The 22,545-nt window shown below is 37.2% G+C and overlaps 1 protein-coding gene across 10 annotated transcripts in view; it reads right to left on the bottom strand.

Annotated features, from left to right (window-relative positions):
- Window positions 1-22,545, bottom strand: part of arid1b (AT-rich interactive domain 1B) — a 416,405-nt gene that overhangs the window by 268,640 nt on the left and 125,220 nt on the right. For 9 of the 10 annotated variants that reach the window (XM_072265352.1, XM_072265356.1, XM_072265355.1 and 6 more), the window contains one exon: window positions 20,748-20,879. The exons of the other annotated variant lie outside the window; for it this stretch is intronic. In XM_072265352.1, coding sequence (XP_072121453.1) covers window positions 20,748-20,879 — 132 coding nt within the window. The remainder of the gene's footprint in view (window positions 1-20,747; window positions 20,880-22,545) is intronic. 10 annotated transcript variants of the gene reach the window in all.

Here is a 22,545-nt window from a genome sequence, read left to right as displayed (position 1 = left end):
GTTGGAGAAAAAGATATTATTTTGGAGACACCTGATTGCACATTTTGGCTTTTATTTCTCTTATAGCTAGGAGGACGCTCTTGCTTAAATGGAAGGATGTTGTTCCGCCTAATCACGCTCAATGGTTACATGATGTTATGTCAGGTTTAAATTCAGAAAAGATCTGTTGTTCAATTTCTGAATCTAGCCAAGACTTTCACACATTGTGGGGACCATTTCTGAACTATTTTCAAAATCTTTGATTTGTTGTTAAAGAACAGATGTTGGCTAATAACATATTTCACTATATGATAAGGATTTTTTTTTCCATTTTTCTTTCTTTACCAAGCAGCTTCGATCTTGGTAGTGGGTTTAGATTTTTTTGTATAATAATAAAATTATCATATTTCAATATTATGATTTAATTTAATTTACATGAATATCGAGTAATGAGGTTGCAAATGTGATTCAAATATGTATTGGTATTATTTTACCTTTTTTTGACATATATACTTCTTATACTGTATTCTTCTATGTAGAAATTAATAATAAAAAAATTGAAAGAAATCGATCCCTCTCACTTTGAACCTCTGCCCTCTAGTTATGGACTCCCTTACCCTGCGGAAAAGACTAGATGTTCATCTTATCTATGCCCCTCATTATTTTATAAAGCTCCGTAACGTCAAAAACCGTCAACCTGTTAAGTTCCTGGGATAAGAAGTCCAAAACAATCCAGCCTTTACTCCTGGTACATTCTTATAAATCTTTCCTGCACCATTTCCAGTTTAAGTGTAGCCAGAAATGTAGGTAAGAAAAATGTGGACTTCACAATATCTTGGACAAGTGTAACATTACATCCCAACTCCTGTATTCAGTATCCTCACCGATGAAAGTATGCCAAATGCCTTCTTTACCACCCTGTCTGTGTTGCCACATTCAAGGAACCACGTACCTATACCCTATAACTGTCTGATTTACAACATTCCTCAGGACTCTACCATTTTCAACTTCTTGACCTTAATATTCTTATCAAAACATGTCATTTTTATGTGATTTAAAGTCCACTCTTGTTCTTAGCTCATTGTTGTTTCTCAATTCATTCCTTGGCTCACTGGCCCAGTTTATCAAGATCCCACAGTAATTTTAGATACCATTCTTCACTGTCTACAATATTACTATTTTTAATGTCATCCACAAATGTACGAACCATGCCATGTCCCTTCTCATCAAAATTATTAAAATAAATGAATTGTGTACCTAACACCAATGCCTGGGCACACTGCTGGTCACAAGCCTCTCGTCTGACAAAATAACCCATCAGCAAAGTCGGGTCTCCTATCATAAAGCCAGTTTTATATTCAAATGTCTAGCTTACTCTTATTCCACGTGATCTAACTTTCCAGACCCTGCTGCCCATCTTCCAGGTCACCTCTTCAAAACAACTCAATCAAATCCAAGGGGCACAATTTCCCATGCACAGGGTCATGCTGACTATTCCCAATCACTGCTTGCATTTTACCCACTTACCTGCCTGAGTTCTGCAAAATCAACAGGTCCCACATTGGCCTCAAAAGTACCTTTAAACCCACAGAACTGAAGTGAAAGCAAACCTCAAACTCAAGGCATTCTAAATAGGCTTCAAGCAAACACCATCATTGGTGAAATCTGAGGGTCACCATTTACTAAAGATTTTATTGTACAAGCCACATAAAATCCATAAGTACAATGGAAGGTCACATTCTAAGTATTCTGCAGTAAGTGCATCTCCTTCTGAATCTCTAGTCTTTCATCCATCTGCAGAATATGTCAGGAATGTGATGAAAAACACACCACTTGTCAGAATGAGTACAGCAGTCAAGAAGCTTGACAACAAAGTACAATTCAGCCCACTTGATTGCTTACCATCCATCCACTACCATAACATTACCAAAGTCCATTAAAAGCACACTGTGACTGTAGTGTATACTACCTACAAAATGCACTACAGGAGTCAATCAAGTCGTTCTCTAAAGAACTTCTCTAATCCATGGCTAATACCATCAAAAGGGACCAGAGCAGCAGGCACAGAAGGACACTGCCACTGCCACATTCCCCCACAGACCAACCAAACATGGAAATGTACACCTAACCCTTTCAACACCATTTGATCAAATCCTAAAATTGCACTACAAAACTGCCATCAAAATAAATCGCCATCAACTCTTCAAATAAAATAAATCTTAGTCTTGTCAAGGAGAAACACATCTTGCAAATAACAAAAGTATACAGATTACAAAACACAATTCAATGCTTTGAGATAACGTTCAATGGCAATCCAGAGTTGCTTATCAATAGCCTCATTGCCTTTCAACTTAAAACATAACTACCAAATTCTAAATATATATTTTTGATAAATATATATTATCAAAGCAGAGAGTATAGACAATTGATAGACTTCTTCATGAAAACTAGCTTGTAGAAATCCACTATGTAACAACTGAGACCCTGAATCCACAGGAGACTTTAACTAAGAAAGAGCTGAGGAGTTGGCAACAGTTATGCACTCTTCATTAAAATCAACAGAACGATGGTCACAGTAAAAATATGACATGATTATGAGTCTTCACCCTGATTGTACAAATACATTAAATATTAACACTTGGAACTGCTACTGACTAGCTCAAAATAGAGATCTGAAATTGGATACCAAATAAAAGGAAAGTTTGCAGATAATGATAATCACCAGGGAGGACTCCTTCAGCAGACCCAAAGTAAAATATACAAATTACAAAAAACAAAAGTAGTAAGTGACAACACACCTTTCAATCAGCTATCTATTGAAAAACTTTGGACATTTGGAATGATTCACCCAGCATAAAGATCGCCAAAACATTCAATAACAGAAATCAGCAGAAAAGACCCTCAAACATCAGATATAAAGAAAATGCACCATCGGATGTGGCATGGAAACAAAAAATAAGAAAAAGAACCATTAATTCTGGTACTATCCGGGCAGCAATGTTTGGTACTTGCGAAGTAAAAACCACCACTATCACATCACATGGTAGAAATCAAAAAATAAGGATCCCTTCCCCTGTTTATTAATCAAGCATCTCTTCTGAAATGCAGTCAAAACAGTCTGAGACTATATGAAGCAAACATGAAGAACAACCACCAAAACAGTTGGGACTACCAAAACTTGAGGAAGTTTAGATCCCTGTAGAAAATTAAGCGCAGTATGTTGACGCTGCCAGATCCAAGATATTAATGACGTGAAATCGAGAAGCTTGAAGGGCAAATGGAATTGTGTTATATGTGGCTTTTCTGATCTAGTTTTATGGGCAATTTCAGGCCAAGCGACCAACAACAGCTGCAACATAGTAACAGATAAAGATTCTTAAAAGCTGTTATTGTTCACTGTAATTTTCTGATCTTCAGTTCAAGGACTTTAACAGCTACCTGATATATCTTTTAAGCATTTCATCTTATAATATTAAAAAAAAATCAGAGAAATACCTTCACTTTGAGCACATGACATATAACCAACTCAACTGAAACCAGGAAACATTTCTAAATTTTATCTTATACATGATAAGAGTAACTCACGAAAAAGAGAACCCAGAATTCTCAAAATGTTACATCACATCTTGATATTTCAATTTTTACAAGACAATATATTTTATCTTTAGATTTCAGCAATCTATTTTCTTATAGAGAAATGTTACCTTCAATGAAACAGTGGCCACTTACAATGAAAACAAATTGATTTTACACCTTAAACTAGTGCCTAATTTTTGCACAACATATTTAATGTCAATGAAAAATATAATGAAATACATGACAGAAAGTTAAAGGCCCTTCTATCTATTTACTAATTAGTAATCATTGGACAATTTCATTCCTCTGTCTTTTAAATACATCTACCATACATCATTCCTATCTTTTCACTCTTTAATGAGGATATCAAATCTACCAGTGGTAAAAGCACACGTGTGCGTGTGCGTGTGTGTGTGTGTGTGTGTGTGTGTGTGTGTGTGTGTGTGTGTGTGTGTGTGTGTGTGTGTGTGTGTGCGCGCGCGCACAGTACCCCACACCTTCTTGGTATCTCAGCCTTTTAGTGGCAAGGTTGAAAGTGACAAAGTGAAAAGGTTGTGGTTGTGCGGGCAGTGGGAAAAATCATCCCTCTTGAGCTTCTTCATCTCGTCACTTGAGATTCAGTATCATGCAACCCTGCCACTTTGCGGTGGGCCACCTTTCATTAACCAGGTCCAATACTTCCCTTCATTGAGATCTTCCTACACAAAAACACACACACACACACCCATTCCCCCACCCCCACCAAGTTAATTGGAACATCAGTTAATCAGGGCAGCCACTTATTTGAGACAACTCTTAAAGAACTCTTAATAGCCAGGATTCCCTTGATTTATTTGGGATATTATGCCACTTAATTAGGGCAGGAGACAGTCAGGTGCACCTGTGTAGTCGTTTGATACTACACCATGGTAGAGCAAACAGTTGCATCAATTGGTATGCTTGTGTTATGTTATCCATTTGGGCTGATGGATGCCAATTCAAAAAGCAGTGATTTTTGATAATTTAGTTTTCTTTAAAAACTGTGACTTAAAATTTTTTTGAGTTAATTACCACAAAAATATTTGACACTAGCCAAAAAAAATTACCCTACTATACCAAATTAAAAGCCATCTGCCTAACACCACACATCGTTAGCTGGCAGAGAAAACTGGAGTGCCAAAATCTACAATTGCACGCTTGATACATACACTGTGAGAAGAATGAGTACTATGCGAGGAACACCAGGAAACATCCAAAAACAAAAGTGTGAAGGTAATGATCCAGAAATGAACTTTGAACCTTTGAGATATTAAAGAGGCTCTCAATTTTTCATTGTCACTGGATGGGGAGTGTGTGTCAGTGGACCGATGTTAAAAAAGTAAGTTGGAAAATCTAGCTTAGAAGTTGGTTCATGAAGATTTTAAAGCAACAGATGGCTGTTAGTCTCACTGCAAAAGAACAAACCACATTAAATTGAAGAAAGCACACAGCAAGAAAAGTAGTGCTGACAGTGTAAGTGCAGAAACACTGAAATCTACAAAACTCCCCGATTTACTTAGAATATTTTGTGCAGATGTTGTCTACAATCCCAATAAAGTGGGCCTTTTAATCGTGCAATGCCAGACGGTTCCCTTTGGCAAACATGCAATACTATCACAGGTTGAATGAAAGAAATGGATTGTATAATTGTGTTGTGCTGTTCAAGTAGGTCAGAAATTGATTAAAGAAATTGTTGGTTATTGGGAAAAACATAAAACCTCTATGTTTTGGGGGCTAAGAATGGATAGTTTACCAATTGAGTACTATGCCAGCATACATTTGATAAATTCCTCTGTCAGTAGCCATTATAAACTAACAGAGTTTTATAGTACTGCAGTAATATTGGCAGTGTTCTAATTTGTATAGTATTTCACTTAAGTGTACAGTATAATTTGTTACTCAGTTAAATAGCAGTTTGTCTTTTTTTTTTAAATATCTTTTTAACGATTTCCATTAAACTTCAGATAATTGGGGCAGCCACTTAACTGGGCCAAAATGTACTGATTCCGATACGCCCCAGTTAACCAGAATCCACTGCATAAATATTGGGCATGATGTCAGAAGTTTAGAAACCATCACAAACACTGACCGGGTCAGTTAGCACCTGTAAAGGGAGAAGCATTTGGGTTAATCACCTTTCTGACGAATAGAAAGGTCTTTGCTGTAAAATATCAATCTTGGGAATGTAGCTAATGGTATTTAATACTTCATACTTTTCTTTTTTAAAAAAAAACAGAATGGGTCCAAAGACAGACCATTATATTTGCACTTAACTATTTCTTCACACTTAGCCAGGGAAAAGTAGTAGGTTGAACAAATGTACCCAATGGTGAATGCAAATCTTGCAGTTGTAGATGTATTTTGTTTAAAACTTCTTATTTTCATTCCAATAATGTTTATTCGAAGACCTAGAATTTTTGCAATGATTCAAAAGCTACAATAGTTGGATACAAGTGAAGTTAGGGATCATTGGCACAGGAGCACATTGGAAGAGACACTATCTACAGGCCTTCTCCAGTTAACAAACTAGTTCCTTTATATGGGTGTCCAAAGGGTAGATGGGTAGGTAACTGACTGATTTACCTACTTGAGATACAATGCGGAATTGACCCTTACAGCCTTTGAGCTGTGCCACCCAGCAACCCCCAACTTAACCCAGGCCTAATTACGAGACAACACACATTAAAAATTGCTGGTGAACACAGCAGGCCAGGCAGCATCTATAGGAAGAGGTACAGTCGCCGTTTCGGGCCGAGATGTCAACTGTACCTCTTCCTATAGATGCTGCCTGGCCTGCTGCGTTCACCAGCAATTTTTATGTGTGTTGCTTGAAATTCCAGCATCTGCAGATTCCCTCATGTTTGCGCTAATTACGTGACAATTTACAATGATTGATCAACCTACTAACTAGTAAGCCTTTGGACTGTGGGAGAAAAATGGAGCACTTGGAGAAAACCCACAAATTCCACAGGAAGGACATACAGAATCCTTACAGATGACACTGGAAATGAACTCTGTACTCCAACGTCCTGAGCTGTAAAAGCGTCACACTAAGCATTATGCCACCGAGGTACCATATGACTGTATGTCGGAAGATACACAAACATCACTCAATATAGTAAGCATGCTTCCACAGTATTGTAATGAATGCCAGCAAAAATAGAAGACTCAACAAGAAAAAAAAGTTACTAAAGTGGAGAGAGGGGGAAACTTGCTCTGCCATTTGTCAAAATGAAGATGAATAATCAAGTTATTCGTATGTCAGATGTCCATGTAACAGGGGTTCATAACCCAGAGATGGTCTGCATCAGTTTTCTTTCCCTCTTATTTGTATAACAATATCAAAAACAAGAATCTATCAAAAGCAGCCAACAAATTCATTTTCCTTTCTAGCATCTGCTATCATTGATATAACTAAATTAGCCTGAAAAACTTGGCAATATCGTCAATTAATTCATTACTGAATTACTTCTCCAAATTTCTCTTATGAGTGCACTGAAATCCCTGCCTTGGGTATAAATTGAAATTCTTGATAAATATGAATCAGTTCAAATATTTGCCTTGCTGATTTTACTTTGAGCACTGGCTCACTTCTTTTTAAAACTGTACCTCAACTACAGCTTGGTTTAAAAATTTAAAAAGAACATTTAAAGAAAAGATGGAGAGGTTGCCAACATCCTTGCAACACTTTATTTTGCCAAGTCATGTGTGGAAGTACAATAAATGTAAAGTAAATAAACAAATACTGTTGCTGCTTGTTATCCCATCAAGTTTTGTTCATATAAATATTTTGCAAAAGATGTAATGTTACTGAAAGTATCAGTGCTACTTCTCCAAAAACCTGTCTCTGGAGTTTTTAAGGATGTTGAAGTCACTGAGTTCCAAATGATTGTTCTCGTCAAAGTTTTTTTTTTGGCGTATGTGTGTGTGCGTCCACACGTGTGCGATGTTGGCAGGACAATGTCTTTTTCATGCCTTTAAGAGGCGCGGAGCGAGAGAGAGAGAGAGACTGTGTGGCGCGCCACTCCTCACACAGACATTTCGCAGTAGTTTTACCTTTATTTTACGAGGTCGAGTTGCGATCTCAACACTCAACCTGGCACGAATGGAAAGCGTACCCAGTAGCGGACCCGACTGGGTTCGAACCCGGGAACCTCCGTTCCAGAGTCCGGCACTGATGTCATTGCGCCACCAGCCGGCCATTCTCGTCAAAGTTGACATGGTCAAGTCATGCAGTTTTTGAATAAAGGCAACTACACTGACACTTTCTATAACATTTTTAGGTTGTGAAGATTGAACTCCAAACTCCAGAGCATTTAACATATAAGGAAAAATAATCAAATATTAAGATACATTCATTCAACCTTTGAACCCCATCTGACATACTCTCCAGTGAAGAAAATGTACTTTAGCTCTCCTTGGCAATATTAAAACTATTATTACTTTAGACCTATGTTCCACCTGACATGGGTTATGTAACTGGCTACTAGATGAAAGTATGAAACTTTTCATTCCCCTCACTGCAGAAAGGTAATACCAAAATCTTTACATGCTTTCATTCAATTTCAAAGAAGAATGAAAAAATACATATTGTCAGGTAATAACATAAACAATGAAATGAATAATTAATAATTATTAGCAATGTAAGATTGCCAGTTGGACTCTATTAGCATTGCAATAGTGGTACTAGAAAGTTTGTAAACCCTTTAGAATTTTCTCTATTTCTGCATAAATATGACCTAAAATGTGATCAGATCTTCACACACATCCTATAACTGGATAAAAAGAACCCAATTAAATTAGTAATACAAAATTTATACTTGCTCATTTACTTGTTAAGATCCGATAGTATATGTATTTGTTGGAAAAAGTACGTGAACCTTTGCTTTCAGTAACTGGTGTGACCCCCTCGTACAGCAATAAATTCAACCTAACGTTTCTGGTAACTGTTGATAAGTCCTGCACATCGGCTTGGAGGAATTTTAGGCCACTCCTCCTTACAAAACTGCTTCAACTGTGTGATGTCGGTGGGGTGGGCTTGCTTGCTTCAGAAACTTCCACAATATTTCTATCGGATTAAGGTCAGGACATGGACTTGGCCATTCCAAAATGCAAAATTTCCTCTGCTTTAACTATTCTTTAGTAGACTGACTTGTGTTTTGGGTTGTTGCCTTGCTGCATGACTCACTTTCTCTTGAGCTTCAGTTCATGGATGGATACCCTGATATTTCCCTGCAGAATTTGCTGGTACAACTCAGATTTCATACTTCCATCAATGATGGCAAGCCATCCTGGTCCTGAGGCAGCAAAGCAGGCCCAAACCATGACACTGCCACCACGTTTCACAAATGGGATGAGGTTCTTATGCTGGAATGCAGTGTTTGCTTTTTGCCAAACATAATGTTTTCTCATTTAAGCCAAAACATTTTATTTTGGATTCATCCATCCACAGAACATCCTTCAAATAGCCTTCTGGCTCATCAACATGGTCTTTAGCAAACTTTAGACAAGCAGCAGTGTTCTTCTTGGAGAGTAGTAGCTTTCTCCTTGTAATCGCACCATGCACACTATTGTTGCTCAGTGTTTGCCTGATGGTTGACTCATGAAGACTGACATTAGTCAATGCAAGAGAGGCCTGCAGCTCCTAGATGTCACCCTGGGGCTCTCTGACCTCCTGGAATATTACATGCCTTGCTCTTGGAGGGATTTTTGTTGGTCAACCACCCCTGAACAGAGTAGCAACGGTGTTGAATTTCCTCCATTTGTACACCATCTGTCTAACTGTGGATTGGTGGAGCACAAACTCTTTAAAAATGTTTTTGCATCTTTTTTGAAGCTTGGTGAGGATCAACAACTTTTTTTCTGAGGTCCTCAGAAATTTCCTTTCTTTTTTTTCCAATCTTTTTATTAAGTTTCAGAATTAAACATAACAATAATAGTAATGATACATAGAGATCAGGATTACAATAATAACAGTTAACATGAACAAGCACGGATTCCAAGTAACAAATATAGTTTAGCCTACCAATCTCAAGTAACTGACCACGAAAAAGATATTTTATAAAGAGAAAAAAAAAGAAAACCCCCTAAACTAAAGAAAAACTAAAAAAAAAACCCAAAAAAAACAAAGCATGGGCTGTCATATTACATCGGATAAGATTACTTGTCGTTAACTCCGCTCCTCTATACATGAATAAAAAAATTATTACAAAGGATTCAGAAAGGGTCAACTTACATCATATGAAAATACTGAATAAATGGCCTCCAAGTTTCTTCAAATTTAACCGAAGGATCCATAGTACCACTCCTAATTTTTTCCAAGTTTAGGCATGCTATCGTTTGAGAAAACTACTGAAATGTAGTGGGGGGGATCAGAGTCTTTCCATTTAAATAAAATGGATCTTCTGGCTATTAATGTAACAAATGCAATTAGATGACAAGCTGACAAGGATAAACGACTAGAGTCTATCACTGGTAGTTCAAAAATTGCAGTAATAGGGTGAGGTTGTAAATCAACACACAGAACTACTGAAATAATATCAAATATATTTCAAGGAAGCTACCTCAGATTTACATCTATCACAAACAGGATTTATGTGGCAATAAAAATGAGCTAGCTTATCCTTGGACATATGAGCCCTGTGAACCACCTTAAATTGTATCAAGGCGTGTCTGGCACACATTGAGGAAGTATTGACAAATTGAAGAATATTTTCCTTTTCTCTGTAGATAAAGATATTTGAAGTTCTCTTTCCCACTCATACTTAATTTTACCAGGTGTACCTAGAGGTATTTTCGTAATCAGATCATAAATAATTGCTATTAAACTCTTCTGATAGGGGTTTAAACCTAAAAATTTTTCTGTAACTTCAACTTGATGCGCTATCGGAAAGGTAGATAAAGTAGTGTTCAAAAAGTTTCTAATCTGTAAACATCTGAAAAAGTGTGATCTAGGCAAATTGTATTTATTAGACAACGGTTCGAAAGACATAAAACAATCATCCATGAATAAATCACGAAAACATGTTATTCCCTTTGTTTTCCATAAAAGAAAAGCTTGATCAATTCTAGATGGTTGAAAGAAAAAACTAGATATAATAGGACTTGACAGGATAAATTTGTTCAATCCGAAGAATTTATGAAATTGAAACCATATTCGTATTGTATGTTGAGTTATTGGATTTATCATTTGTTTATTCAATTTAGTAAGTGCAAAGGGAAGCGCAGCTCCTAGAATAGAAGCCAATGAAAAACCCTGTACAGACTCCCGCTCAAGGTTCATCCATCGTGGACACTGAATTTCATCCAATTCTTGAGTCCAAAATGTTAAATATCGAATGTTGATTGCCCAGTAGTAAAATCTAAGATTCGGCAAAGCCAAACCGCCTTCTTTTTTTGATTTCTGGAAATATTTCTTGCTTAACCTGGGATTTCTATTCTGCCATATGCATGAAGAAATTTTAGAATCAATAATATCAAAAAAAGATTTAGGGATAAAAATTGATACCACCAGAAATAGATACAAAAATTTAGGTAATCATCTTTAATAGTATTAATTCGACCAGAAATTTCCTTTGATCGAGGCATAGCACGCTTCTGAAAACCTGTGTGGTGAAGATCAGACTTTGATAGTGAAGGCCCAGGTTTATGTTCTTTAAATAGGGCAGGGCTTCCCACACTCTCATTGACTGAAACACCTGACTCTAATTTCCCCTTTAAATGAACTGATAATCCTGGAGGTTCGCATACTTCCAATAAATACGTGTAACATTGGATCATTTTTCTCAATAAGTAAATGAAGTATAATGTTTTTGTGTTATTTGTTTAATTAGGTTCTCTTTATCTAGTTTCAGGACTTGCATGAAGATCTAATCACATTTTAGGTTTATTATTTATGCAAAATAGAGAAATTTCAAAAGGGTTCACCAACTTTCTAGCACCACAGTAAATGTTAAGTTGTTGTGGCAATCCACAGGAAATAGAAGATGATTCAGGCAAAAGGCAGTGGGGAAGCATACTGAAGAGGCGTTTCCAAATTAAAGTCAAGTTTGCAAAGCTTCACTTTTCTCTCGGTATCAATGAACCTCAAAGTTTGAGTATGTGCACCTTACTTTATTACAGGGGATTGCTAAGAATTATGTACATGATAGATATGTAATAATTAAAATGACTAAAATAAGCATTTTACAGATCAAGTAGCACACACCACCAGCCGATTGGAGTGGCATTGATTTACTGCTGATGAAAGAATTTTAATGTTATCAGAAGAGCCTGCAAGATGGAATAGTAAGAATCAACTGCAACAAGGACACTCATTGGAACTCTCTGTACATGAGCTGAATGTCATTGCCTTTACGTTGATAAACGAGGTTGTTACCAGCTGATTATTATCTTAAATAAACAGGAAAGGAAGGACCGGGTAAAAAAAATACCAGTAAATAGCTAAAATGTGCTATTTTAAAAGATAATATGCAGAAGTATTTTTAGGTGACTTTTTATGTCTGCATCCTGTACTTGCATGTATAAATGTTGTTTAATTACAACACCATAAGATATGGACGCAGAATAAGATCATTTGGCCCATCAAGTCAAACAACTCCTGAGGAGACAGTGTTGAATTTCCTCCACCTGTACATAGCCTGATTGAGTTCAACAGCGAGAGGTAATGTTACAGCTATTTAGGCCCCTGGTCAGACTCCACTCGGAGTACTGTGCTCAGTTCTGGTCACCTCATTACAGGAAGGATGTGGAAACTACAGAAAAGGTGCAGAGGATATTTACAAGGATGTTGCCTGGATTGACTAGCATGCCTTATGAGAATAGGTTGAGTGAAGTTGGCTTTTTCTCCTTGGAGCGACGGAGGATGAGAGGTGACCTGATAGAGGTGTATAAGATGATGACAGGCATTGATCGTGTGGATAGTTAGAGGCTTTTTCTCCAGGGCTGAAATGGCTAACACAAGAGGACACAGTTTTAAGGTAATACACATCAAAGTTGCTGGTGAACGCAGCAGGCCAGGCAGCATCTCTAGGAGAAGGTACAGTCGATGTTTCAGGCCGAGACCCTTCGTCAGGACCCTTCGTCCTGATGAAGGGTCTTGGCCCAAAATGTCGACTATACCTCTTCCTAGAGATGCTGCCTGGCCTGCTGTGTTCACTAGCAACTTTGATGTGTGTTGCTTGAATTTCCGCATCTGCAAAATTCCTTGTGTTTACTGTTTTAAGGTGCTTGGAAGTAGGTACAGAGGCGATGTCAAGGGTAAAACAGAGTGGTGAGTGCGTGAAATGGGCTGCTGGCGACGGTGGTGGAGGTGGATACAACAGGGTCTTTTAAAAGACTCCTGGATAGGTACACGGAGCTTAGAAAAATAGAGGGTTGTGAGTAACCCTACGTAATTTCTAAAGTACGTATATGTTCGGCACAGCATTGTAGGCCGAAGGGCCTGTATTGTGCTATAGGTTTTCTATGTTTTATGTTTCAATGAGTCTGATCCACCATTTCATCATGGATGATCCAATTTTCCTCTCAGCCCCAACCTCTGACTTAAATATGCATGAAGACTTGGCTTCCACAGCTGCCTGTGGCAAAGAATTCCACAGGTTCACCACTCTCTGGCTAAAGAAATTCCTTCTCATCTTTGTTTTAAAAGGACACCCCTCTATTCTGAGGCTGTCTCCTCTGGACATGGATTCTAATTAGGTTCTAATTTATTTTCCCATCATACACTCTATTAAGGCCTTTAATAATTCGATAGGTTTCAATGAAGTCACCCATCATTCTTCTGAATTCTTGTGAATACAGGACCAGAGCCATCAAACACTCTTCATATGACAAGTCATTCAATGCTTGAATCATTTTCATGAACCTCCTTTGAGCCCTCTCCAATTTCAGCACAGCCTAAGATAAGGGGCTCAAACTTATTCACAATAAGCCAAGTAAGGCCTCACCAGTGCTTTATAAAGTTTCAAAACTATATCCTTGTTTTTATACTCTAGTCCTCTTAAAATAAATACTATCATTGCATTTGCCTTCCTCATCACAGACTCAACCTACAAATTAACTGTTAGGGAATCCTGCACAAGCAGTCCTAGGTCCTTTCCACTTCCACTTTTTGTATTTTCTCTCCATTTAGAAATTAGTCAACCCTTCATTTCTTCTACCAAAGTGCATGACCATACGCTTCCATACAACTTACACGTAAATTACTGAGCAAACAGCGAGTTGTCCAAGTATGTGTATTTATGAAACATAAGGTTTGTGTTTCGCCATTGTCTGCATCCTGTACTTGTATGCACACTGTGCTAAATTTACATTTCAATTTCTCCTGGGTAAGGCACTTTTTTGTAATGTTAGGAATTTTGATGAACAAATACCTATATTGCTTATATAAATGTTAATACTAACTCATAAATGCATATGGTATACTACAAGGAAACAAGCAACATCTGATTACTGTTTATCAATGATCCCTTCATGTGGACCATTATTAGTTGGTGACATGGTTGTTCTTCTTGGAGGGAAAAAAAACTACTGAGCTTCAGGTTCCTTGGATGCATTTCATTTAATTTTTGCAAATAGAGTGGATTTCAGTTAATTAGGCCATTGGTTAATTGGGGCAGCTGCTGATTGGGACAACACTTAAAGAACAAAATGGGGGGGTGGGGGGGAGAAAAACATAAACCGAAAAATAGCCGGGATTTCCTCTGTTTATTTGGGGCACTATGTCGCTTAATTGGGACAGGAGACTGTGGCCAGGACTTTCTAACTAGCGTCAGTCATGTTCAGTATGTGGCCATTAAAGAATATAACTTGCAGTTGTAAACAAACAGTTTTTAAATGGCGTCTGTTGCATGTGTTTGCGTTCAAAAAGCAGCATTTTTTTAAAATCACTGATAGCTAGCAAGAAAAGCAGTAAGGCAACTTGGAACAGTTTTGCTCACTGCTGTTTCAAGCATTTAGGCTTGTAGATGCCAGAGATGGCCATGAGTGAAAATGAAACAATTTCACTAATTCAACAAGTTAGCAACAACGACAAATTTGAGGATATCAATAATCATCTTGGATGTTACACTGAAAATGAAGATTCCAAGGCTGTAATCATCGAAAACTTGTATGAAAGCACTCTATTATCTGCACGAGATGTCTGTGCTGATTTTGTTCATTTACAGTCAATCAAAAGAACATGGCAGCATACACTGAATGAATTCATCAATAACTATTAGGTTATAATATACAGTTTTATAGTTCTGTGGTAGTATTGTTAGTGTTCTAATTTGTTTTGTATTTCTTTTAATTTCATAATCTGTTACTCAATTAAGTGGCAGTTTGTTTTTTTAAAATATGTTTTTAATTATTTCCATGAAATTTCAGTTATTTGGGGCAGCTGCTTAATTGGGCCAAAATGCATTGGTTCCAATCCATTACAGTCTTCACTGTAGACAACATATGGATCTGCAATGAAAAATGTTGGCAAAGATCACATCTTTCAGCTTAAGACCGGGTATCAATGAGGTTCAGTGGACCATTAGTGACATTTAAATTCTATTCCAACACAATCTGTTGACTACATACAGAAAATTATTTCCTCTCTACACAGTGTAAATTATGTCAAAATCCACCATGATTCAAGACAGCCTTCACTTGCAGATTGCCTTTCAAAGTTCAGTCACACCAAATGTTCTAAAACCAGCTGTACCTTTCACAGTATCCTACTACTTTTCTTACTGCCTTCATCAAGGATTTCTATTCTTGAAGGGAAAGCCAGATATCAAAGTTAAAGAAAACGCACAGGGGCTATTTTTTCATGCTTGCTTGCACAAAAAGAGAATCTGATTTCACTTGGGTCCACATTGAGTAGTGATGGAAGTGAAAGTGCAAACATTGGAGGATCTGATCAAAATATTTTAAACATCATTGGGCACAGGACTGATGCAAGATAATAGAAGGTTCCAAATGTGCATCTTGGATGGAGGAAAAAAAAGGAGAGAAATAAACAAATCTCATAAAACACTTTTTTCCTCAAGAAGTCAAAAGTTACCCTGGTACATCAGAGGTGATGGAATATTTTAATCACTAATGAAGCCTTCATTGAGAGGTGGCTCCCTAGATATGGAAAGTGCTTTATATTCATCGGCTCTCATAAAAGATTTTATTGTTTGTTTGTGGGGTTATGCACCTGGGACAGGTTGGTAAATAACTATCTATGTTCAGCATATTCTGCGACACACTTCAATGAATAAATCAACAATGACTCAGGGCTCAAACTCAGAATGCATGCATATGCTCTCCTGCCGCAGCTCACTGACCACAGCTGAAGTAACTCTTGTTCTGCAGTGAGGCGGGCTGAACAACTTCCCAATTTGCACTATATATTAGCTCCACTCCAGCAGGAAGCTTGTTGAAGATACAAACACTTTACAGCACTCCTTTTGACCCTTGTCCTCAGATAAGGCCTAGGGAAGGAAAGGTTCCTCTGGAAGTCCCAAGGATGGGAAAGGCAACCGTTAAATACATGTTGCTTTCTCTTAAAATTCATTGCTTCATATTAAATTTAACCTTCTATCTCTTGCTCAAACTGCCAATCAATCTATTTTCCTCACAGATAAGTTGGGAGAAGCTTAGTTTTATTTTGTTCTGCTGCCAAAATTTATACTGCTAGCCCACAATGTAGCAGCAATTAAGGTAAATGGAATACTATCAGACGGCTCTAATGTTCTCCTTCTACAGGAGAGTTCTCCTGATGTCATGCTAAAATTTATCCTTCAACTAACATCAGAATATTTATTCTCTTGTTCAAACTATGGAGGCTAAAAGATGTGTGAATGTTAAAAATAGATACTGATTACACTGACATGCATACAAAGTAAATGTATAGGGCATTACATTTTAAAGTTATTTAATCCACTTGTAGATACAACATTTTCTTTATTTGATGGTTCCACAAAATGGTAATATTTGCTTATGTAACACAAAATAAACTTCGAAATAATTGGCTGTGAAATGTATTAGATTAACTTGAGGTTAAGAAAGGCAATCAACACACAAGCAGGAAAGATAAATTGAATTTTTGAGTACCAGAGTAACCCATCGAAAATGTGTTAAGAGACTTCCTGTAAGAGATCATTCAAGTTCACATTGTAAATTGAAGCAGATGGAGTTCAAGTTTTTAAAAAAACTGTCAAGGAACATGGTTTTGATGATCAAAGTAACACATACAAACGCTAGACTTAGTTATGGGACTACATGGCTTTTAAGTTACATCAGCAACTATTTTTGTATCTGCATTCAGTGAAACAATACATTACCCTCAACCTTTTCAAGTCAATTACAGCCAAACCTTACATTAATATCAGCTTTGAATATACAGTGGATGCTAGTTAATTGGGACACATTGGAACCAGTACATCTTAGCTCAATTAAGCGGCTGCCCCAATTTGCCGAAGTTTCAAAGAAGTAGTTAAAAAGATAAAAAGGCAAACTGCCATTTAAATGAGTACAAATTAGAACACTACTAATAATACTACAGTACTATAAAACTATGCATTTGTTCTTAAAATTATAGGAGATATTCATAGTGTTATTTTGATTGACTGGAAATGAACAAAAGCTGCGCAGACACCTTGTGCAGATAATGACTACCTTCATATAATACTTTTGACCATTGCTTCTTCCAAATCTTTATTCTCATTATAACATTCAAGTTGATTGTCAAGGCCTTCAAATTCTTCAAAATTACTAACTTGTTGAAGTAGTAAAATTGTTTCATTTTCACTCCCAGTCGTTTTGGCAACTCAAAGCCAAAATGCTTGAAACTACAATGAGCAAAACAGTTCTGAATTGTCTTTATTACTTATTTTTCACCACTATTAATGACAAAAAAATTGCTGCTTTTTGGACACAAACATATGCAACTGACACCATTTAATTGCTCTAAGCATGGTGTAGTTTCTAATGGCCATGCAAGTGATGTTCAACAACAATTCACCGCCTTGAAGGGGAATTGCAAGAGACCACTTGTTATTTTTTCTCCTAGTCACAACTTATCTTGACTTCCCAATATCCTTCACTTAGAACTTGAATTGCTTTTCTAACAGCACTGTGTGAGTGCCATCATCACATTATGCAAAAGAACCAGAAGAGAGTGTATCAATACCTTTCTAAAGGCCGTAAGGTTCGGCTGGCAACATCTATCACCCATATACAAACAAAGAAAATTCTTATCTTCATATTCTAACATCTGTATCCAGGCTGCACCCAACTACGAACACAAGGTGGACAACTAAATAACTAAAAGAAGTAACCTTCATGAATATCTCAACTCATTACATCAGAAGTCAGTACACGGAAATAGTGTCGTTCATGCTTGAGTAATTACCTTCACTTTGTATTTTCAAAGACTTATTACCAACCATCCTTCCTTTATAAACTCAGTTTTCTTCTTTCCTACAGTAATAATAGCTTCTCCACATCTACTCTTTTATAACTCAACAGCTCTGTAGTAGTGTACCTAAAGTCCTTCCCATCTTGAAGAACTCCTGTCTATTTAACCACCACCAAAGGAGACACTATGATCATGACATTATCTGTCTAGGTAAACCCAAGCTTTCTACTAAACGGAAAATGAGCATGGGATCCACAATATCAGTTTAAACCCAGCATTTTACTCCTATGCCCACGTTTACAAATATTTGTAAGTATCTATGGGCAGATTTAAAATCATAAAACCTTTATGGACAAACTATTATAAAATAACCCAACATTAGACTTATGACTTCTGGGGAAAAAAAGTAGTATTTCTATTAGGTTCCTCAATTTCCATCTTGGTACATAATTTTTTAGGTTCAATACCCAAATATGCTTTCATCTGCTTTCTATGCATTCCCTAGGACCCAAGATGATTTGCTTCCACACCAGTTCTGCAGGCTCTTAGGAGGTCAATATACGAAACACACACACTTTTGCAGTTGGTACAGAAGTTGCCTGATAGGACAGGTGAGCAGCTTGAAATACAGTATGTACCTTCAAACCCATTATGCTTGGCCTTTTTATGCAAGGACTTGAGGTTCTTAACATAATTCCAAATGTTCCTTCTCACCTTTTATCTGGTTAAGAACCAGGGATTCCCAGGAAACAGTCAAAATGTTACATTTTTCCCCCAAGGAGGCTTCAAGAACTAACTAGAATCTTTTCCTTTGTCTACCTGCAAATTCGTTTTCAACATTCTTGGATCCATTTTCCTTCTGCCTGGTAATCTTTTCTGAATATACATATGTCATGCAGTAAGGGTCAGTACACAACAATATCATGAGCATATTTTTCCTGGAGGCACCTTCCATCAGCTGAGATGTTTTGGTTAGAGCCTCATGTCGAGTGTTCAATGAGACTACAAATACAAAAGGCTGCATATAAGTGAAACTAGCTTCAAGGCTTCAACAGTTATGACTATCCCTCCCACCATAATCATCTTCTATAGCTCTTCCAGAATTACAAATGTAATTTAAAAGGCTTTCATTATAGATAGCAAATATTGCAACTTTTCAATAAATGATAACCATTTTTCTTTTCATACAGGTAAGACATTTGTAAAATGGTTATTTTGTACATAATTTTCATAAATCTGTTTGCTCTCACTTCCTAGTCCAATATAGAGTAACAAGTCGGCACACTCAAACAGAAGAAAAATTGAAGAAGGGTCTCAGCCTAAAACGTCAATTGCTTATTCATTTTCATAGATGCTACCTGACCTGCTGAGTTCCTCCAGCATTCTGGGTGTATTGCTCTGGATTTCCAGCATCTGCAGAATCTCTTGTGTTTACAAAAAAATCAATTTTTTGCAAAGTCATAAATTTGAAGTTGAGTAGAAATAATGAGGCACCTGACTCAAGAAAAAAACAAAAATTTTAAGCTATTTTCCCTCAAAGTAAATTTCAAAACTTATTACTTCTGTGCAATCAGTTCTTAAAACTGATGCCTTGGTTACTTTTTTCACTTGAGCAAGCAATTAATCAGCCAAACAACAGAACAGGAAAAGTTGCTGTATTTTCTCGTATACTTCAGTGTTTATGATCACACGGCTTCAATTTATCAAATAAATTAATCACCATCAAGATGACATAAGTATCTGGGAATCAGATGCAATCGTCTTTTTTTTAATAAAAAGCAGTGGATTTCAGTTATTGGGATACATTGGGGACCAGTACATTTTTGGCCCAAATAAGCAACTGTCTCAAATGGCCGGTTTCATGGAAATAGTTAAAAATGCATTTTTTTAAAAAAACAAGCTACTGTGTAAGTAACAAATAAGATACATATTTCAATGAAAACAGAACAAATGAGAACACTACCAACAGTACTAAAGCTCTAATTTCTAATAGTTATCTTTGGAGGAATTCATCCAGTGTATGCAATGAACAAAATCAGAGCAGACATCTAGTGCAAATAATGGACTGCTGTCATGCAATGCAAGGGATGATTGCATCCTCCAGAAGTTTATTTTCATTGTAACATTCAAAATGACTGTCGATACCTTCAAATTCTTCATAGTTTCTGACTTGTGAAGTAGTGGAAGTGTTTCATTTTCATCCTGGACTGCTTCTGGCTTGCCAAGCCTGAATCCTTGAAACCGTAGTGAGCAGACTGTTCCGAATTGTCTTACTGCTCATTTCTCACCAGCTATCAGTGACAAAATTCACTGCTTTTTGAACATAAGCACACCAAACTAATGCTATTTAAAAACTGTTTGCTCTAAGCATGGTATAGTCTCTAATGGCTACGCAAGTGCACTCAAGTGACACCAGTTAGAAACCTGTTTGACAATGGTTTCCTGATCCAATCAAGCGGCATAGTGTCTCAAATAGGCAAAAGGAATCCCGGCTATATTCTTGATTAGTGTTTTTTTTTAAAAAGAGTTATCCCAAATAAGCAGCTACCACGATTAACCAGTGACCCAATTAACTGGAATCCACTGTTTTAATAGAAGTAACACAATAGGTATTGACCTATTGCATAAAAATAACTCAAAACATTTAAACACCATTTTCAATTAAACAAATTAGTGAACATTCCATCTAAGTATCAATCCTGCCAGTATTAAGTGAAAAGTAAGCAATTTACTATTCTTTGCTGTTGGTTTCCAAGCCAATAGATTATTCTGGAATTTAAGTAGATAAACATACCTGCTGTGCTTGGTACCTCTGTTGTGCCTGCTGCACATATGATGAAGGTTGTTGCTGCTGTTGATTGTAGTAAGGTTGCTGGCCCTGCTGGCAGTAGCCACTCATGCTCTGCTGACTATAATGAGGGGGCATCTAGTAAAGGAAAACCAAAACAGAATTTCATGAGACTGATTTAAAAAAATACCTAACACAGAGCTTATTATAAGCTCTGTATAAACCACTGCCGTTTTAAAACCTTTAACCACAACTTTACACTAATTTTCATCTGGATGAAAAGTAATTTGTTTAACATATTCAAATAACCACACAATCAAAAGGGACTATGGAGTATTCTCAAATTTGATCCCCTTCAAAAGTTCATCTCCAGTTTACGTCTGCTACATTTTTACAGCCACAATTTTAACCAATGAGTTTATTAAAAGCCAATCTCAGTGCAGTCCGATGTCAAGCAAACTAACATGACTGCCCTAACACTCTTCACACTGTTTTTGAACTGCAATAGTTCACCCCAACCAGTTTGCCATTACTGGAGCTAATTTACAGGACAAAACTAACACTCGCACCTCACCATGCGCGCCCCCCTCCCCCCACTTTCAGAGAATGTTGATGCAAGAATAAATCCTGGAAAACATGCTCCACTTTTCAAATCCTCAGAAGCCAGCCCTCGACAAAGGCAGATATTGTTGATAAAATTCACAATCAATGTGCCAAATTCGACTTTTTCAACTGAAGTGTTTAATATTAAGACCACCAAACTGGCATTAATTTCCTATCTACTGGAGAGCAGTGAACCTTCTCTACGCACTTCTGAGATCTACACTTTTTGTAAGCACTTCAGAGCACTAGAAATAACACAAGAAATAGGAACAGGAGTAGGCCATCTGGCCCATTGAGCCTGCTCCACCATTCAATAAGATCATGGCTGATCTGGCCATAGACTCATCTCCACCTACCTGCCTTTTCCCCAAAACACTTAATTCCCCTACAATGCAAAATAAACTATCAATGCTGTCTTCTGCAAAACCATCCAAATCCACTGCTGGGATATGTGGAAAATATCCTATCTCAAGCCAGCACCAAGACTGTAATTACAGCTAGCTGGCTCCACTGACAGGTCCAAGTTGCTCAACAGCTCCTGAACTCTGCCATGGTAAGAAGCTACTTGGTAGAGAAACCTCCTTGAAAAGATACAACTGCAGTTATGGACGACTGTCCAGGTCACACAATGGCATCATCAGCTATTGCTGAGCCAGAAATCAAATCATCCTCAATTCCAACCATCCTGAGGGCAACACAAGTTAAACATATTCTGACCAGCATTTTTTTTATTGTTGTCACAAAGGGGCAAAATTCACAAACTCGTACTATTCTAACATCCACACCTACACTAGTGTTCTATCAAGTTCAAATTATTTCATTCCAATGTAAACATGTATACAGGTGTCCCCCACTTTACGAACGTTCGCTTTACGCCACTTCGCTTTTACGAAAGACCTACACTAGTACCTGCTTTGTTAACCGAAAGAGGATTTTCGCTTTAACGAAAAAAGACGCCTGCTTTAAACTTGTGTTTACTCTGAGAAAGACTACCACGCGTGAAGCCTTGCGCGGACAGTTGTGTGCGCATGCGTGTACGGGCCGATTTTTTTCTATAAATCAGTTTTGGCTAAATCTTCCTGATTCTGTAAGTGAAACTACACTGTACATACATTATTTCTACTTTATATAGGCTGTGTATTTATCATATCATTCCTGCTTTTACTATATGTTAGTGTTAGTTTAGGTTTTATGTGCTATT

This window comes from Mobula birostris, chromosome 8 (assembly GCF_030028105.1).
Source record: "Mobula birostris isolate sMobBir1 chromosome 8, sMobBir1.hap1, whole genome shotgun sequence".
NCBI lineage: Eukaryota > Metazoa > Chordata > Chondrichthyes > Myliobatiformes > Myliobatidae > Mobula > Mobula birostris.
The sequence above is the reverse complement of the archived record's forward strand: the minus strand, read 5'-3'. Positions and strand labels throughout refer to the sequence as shown.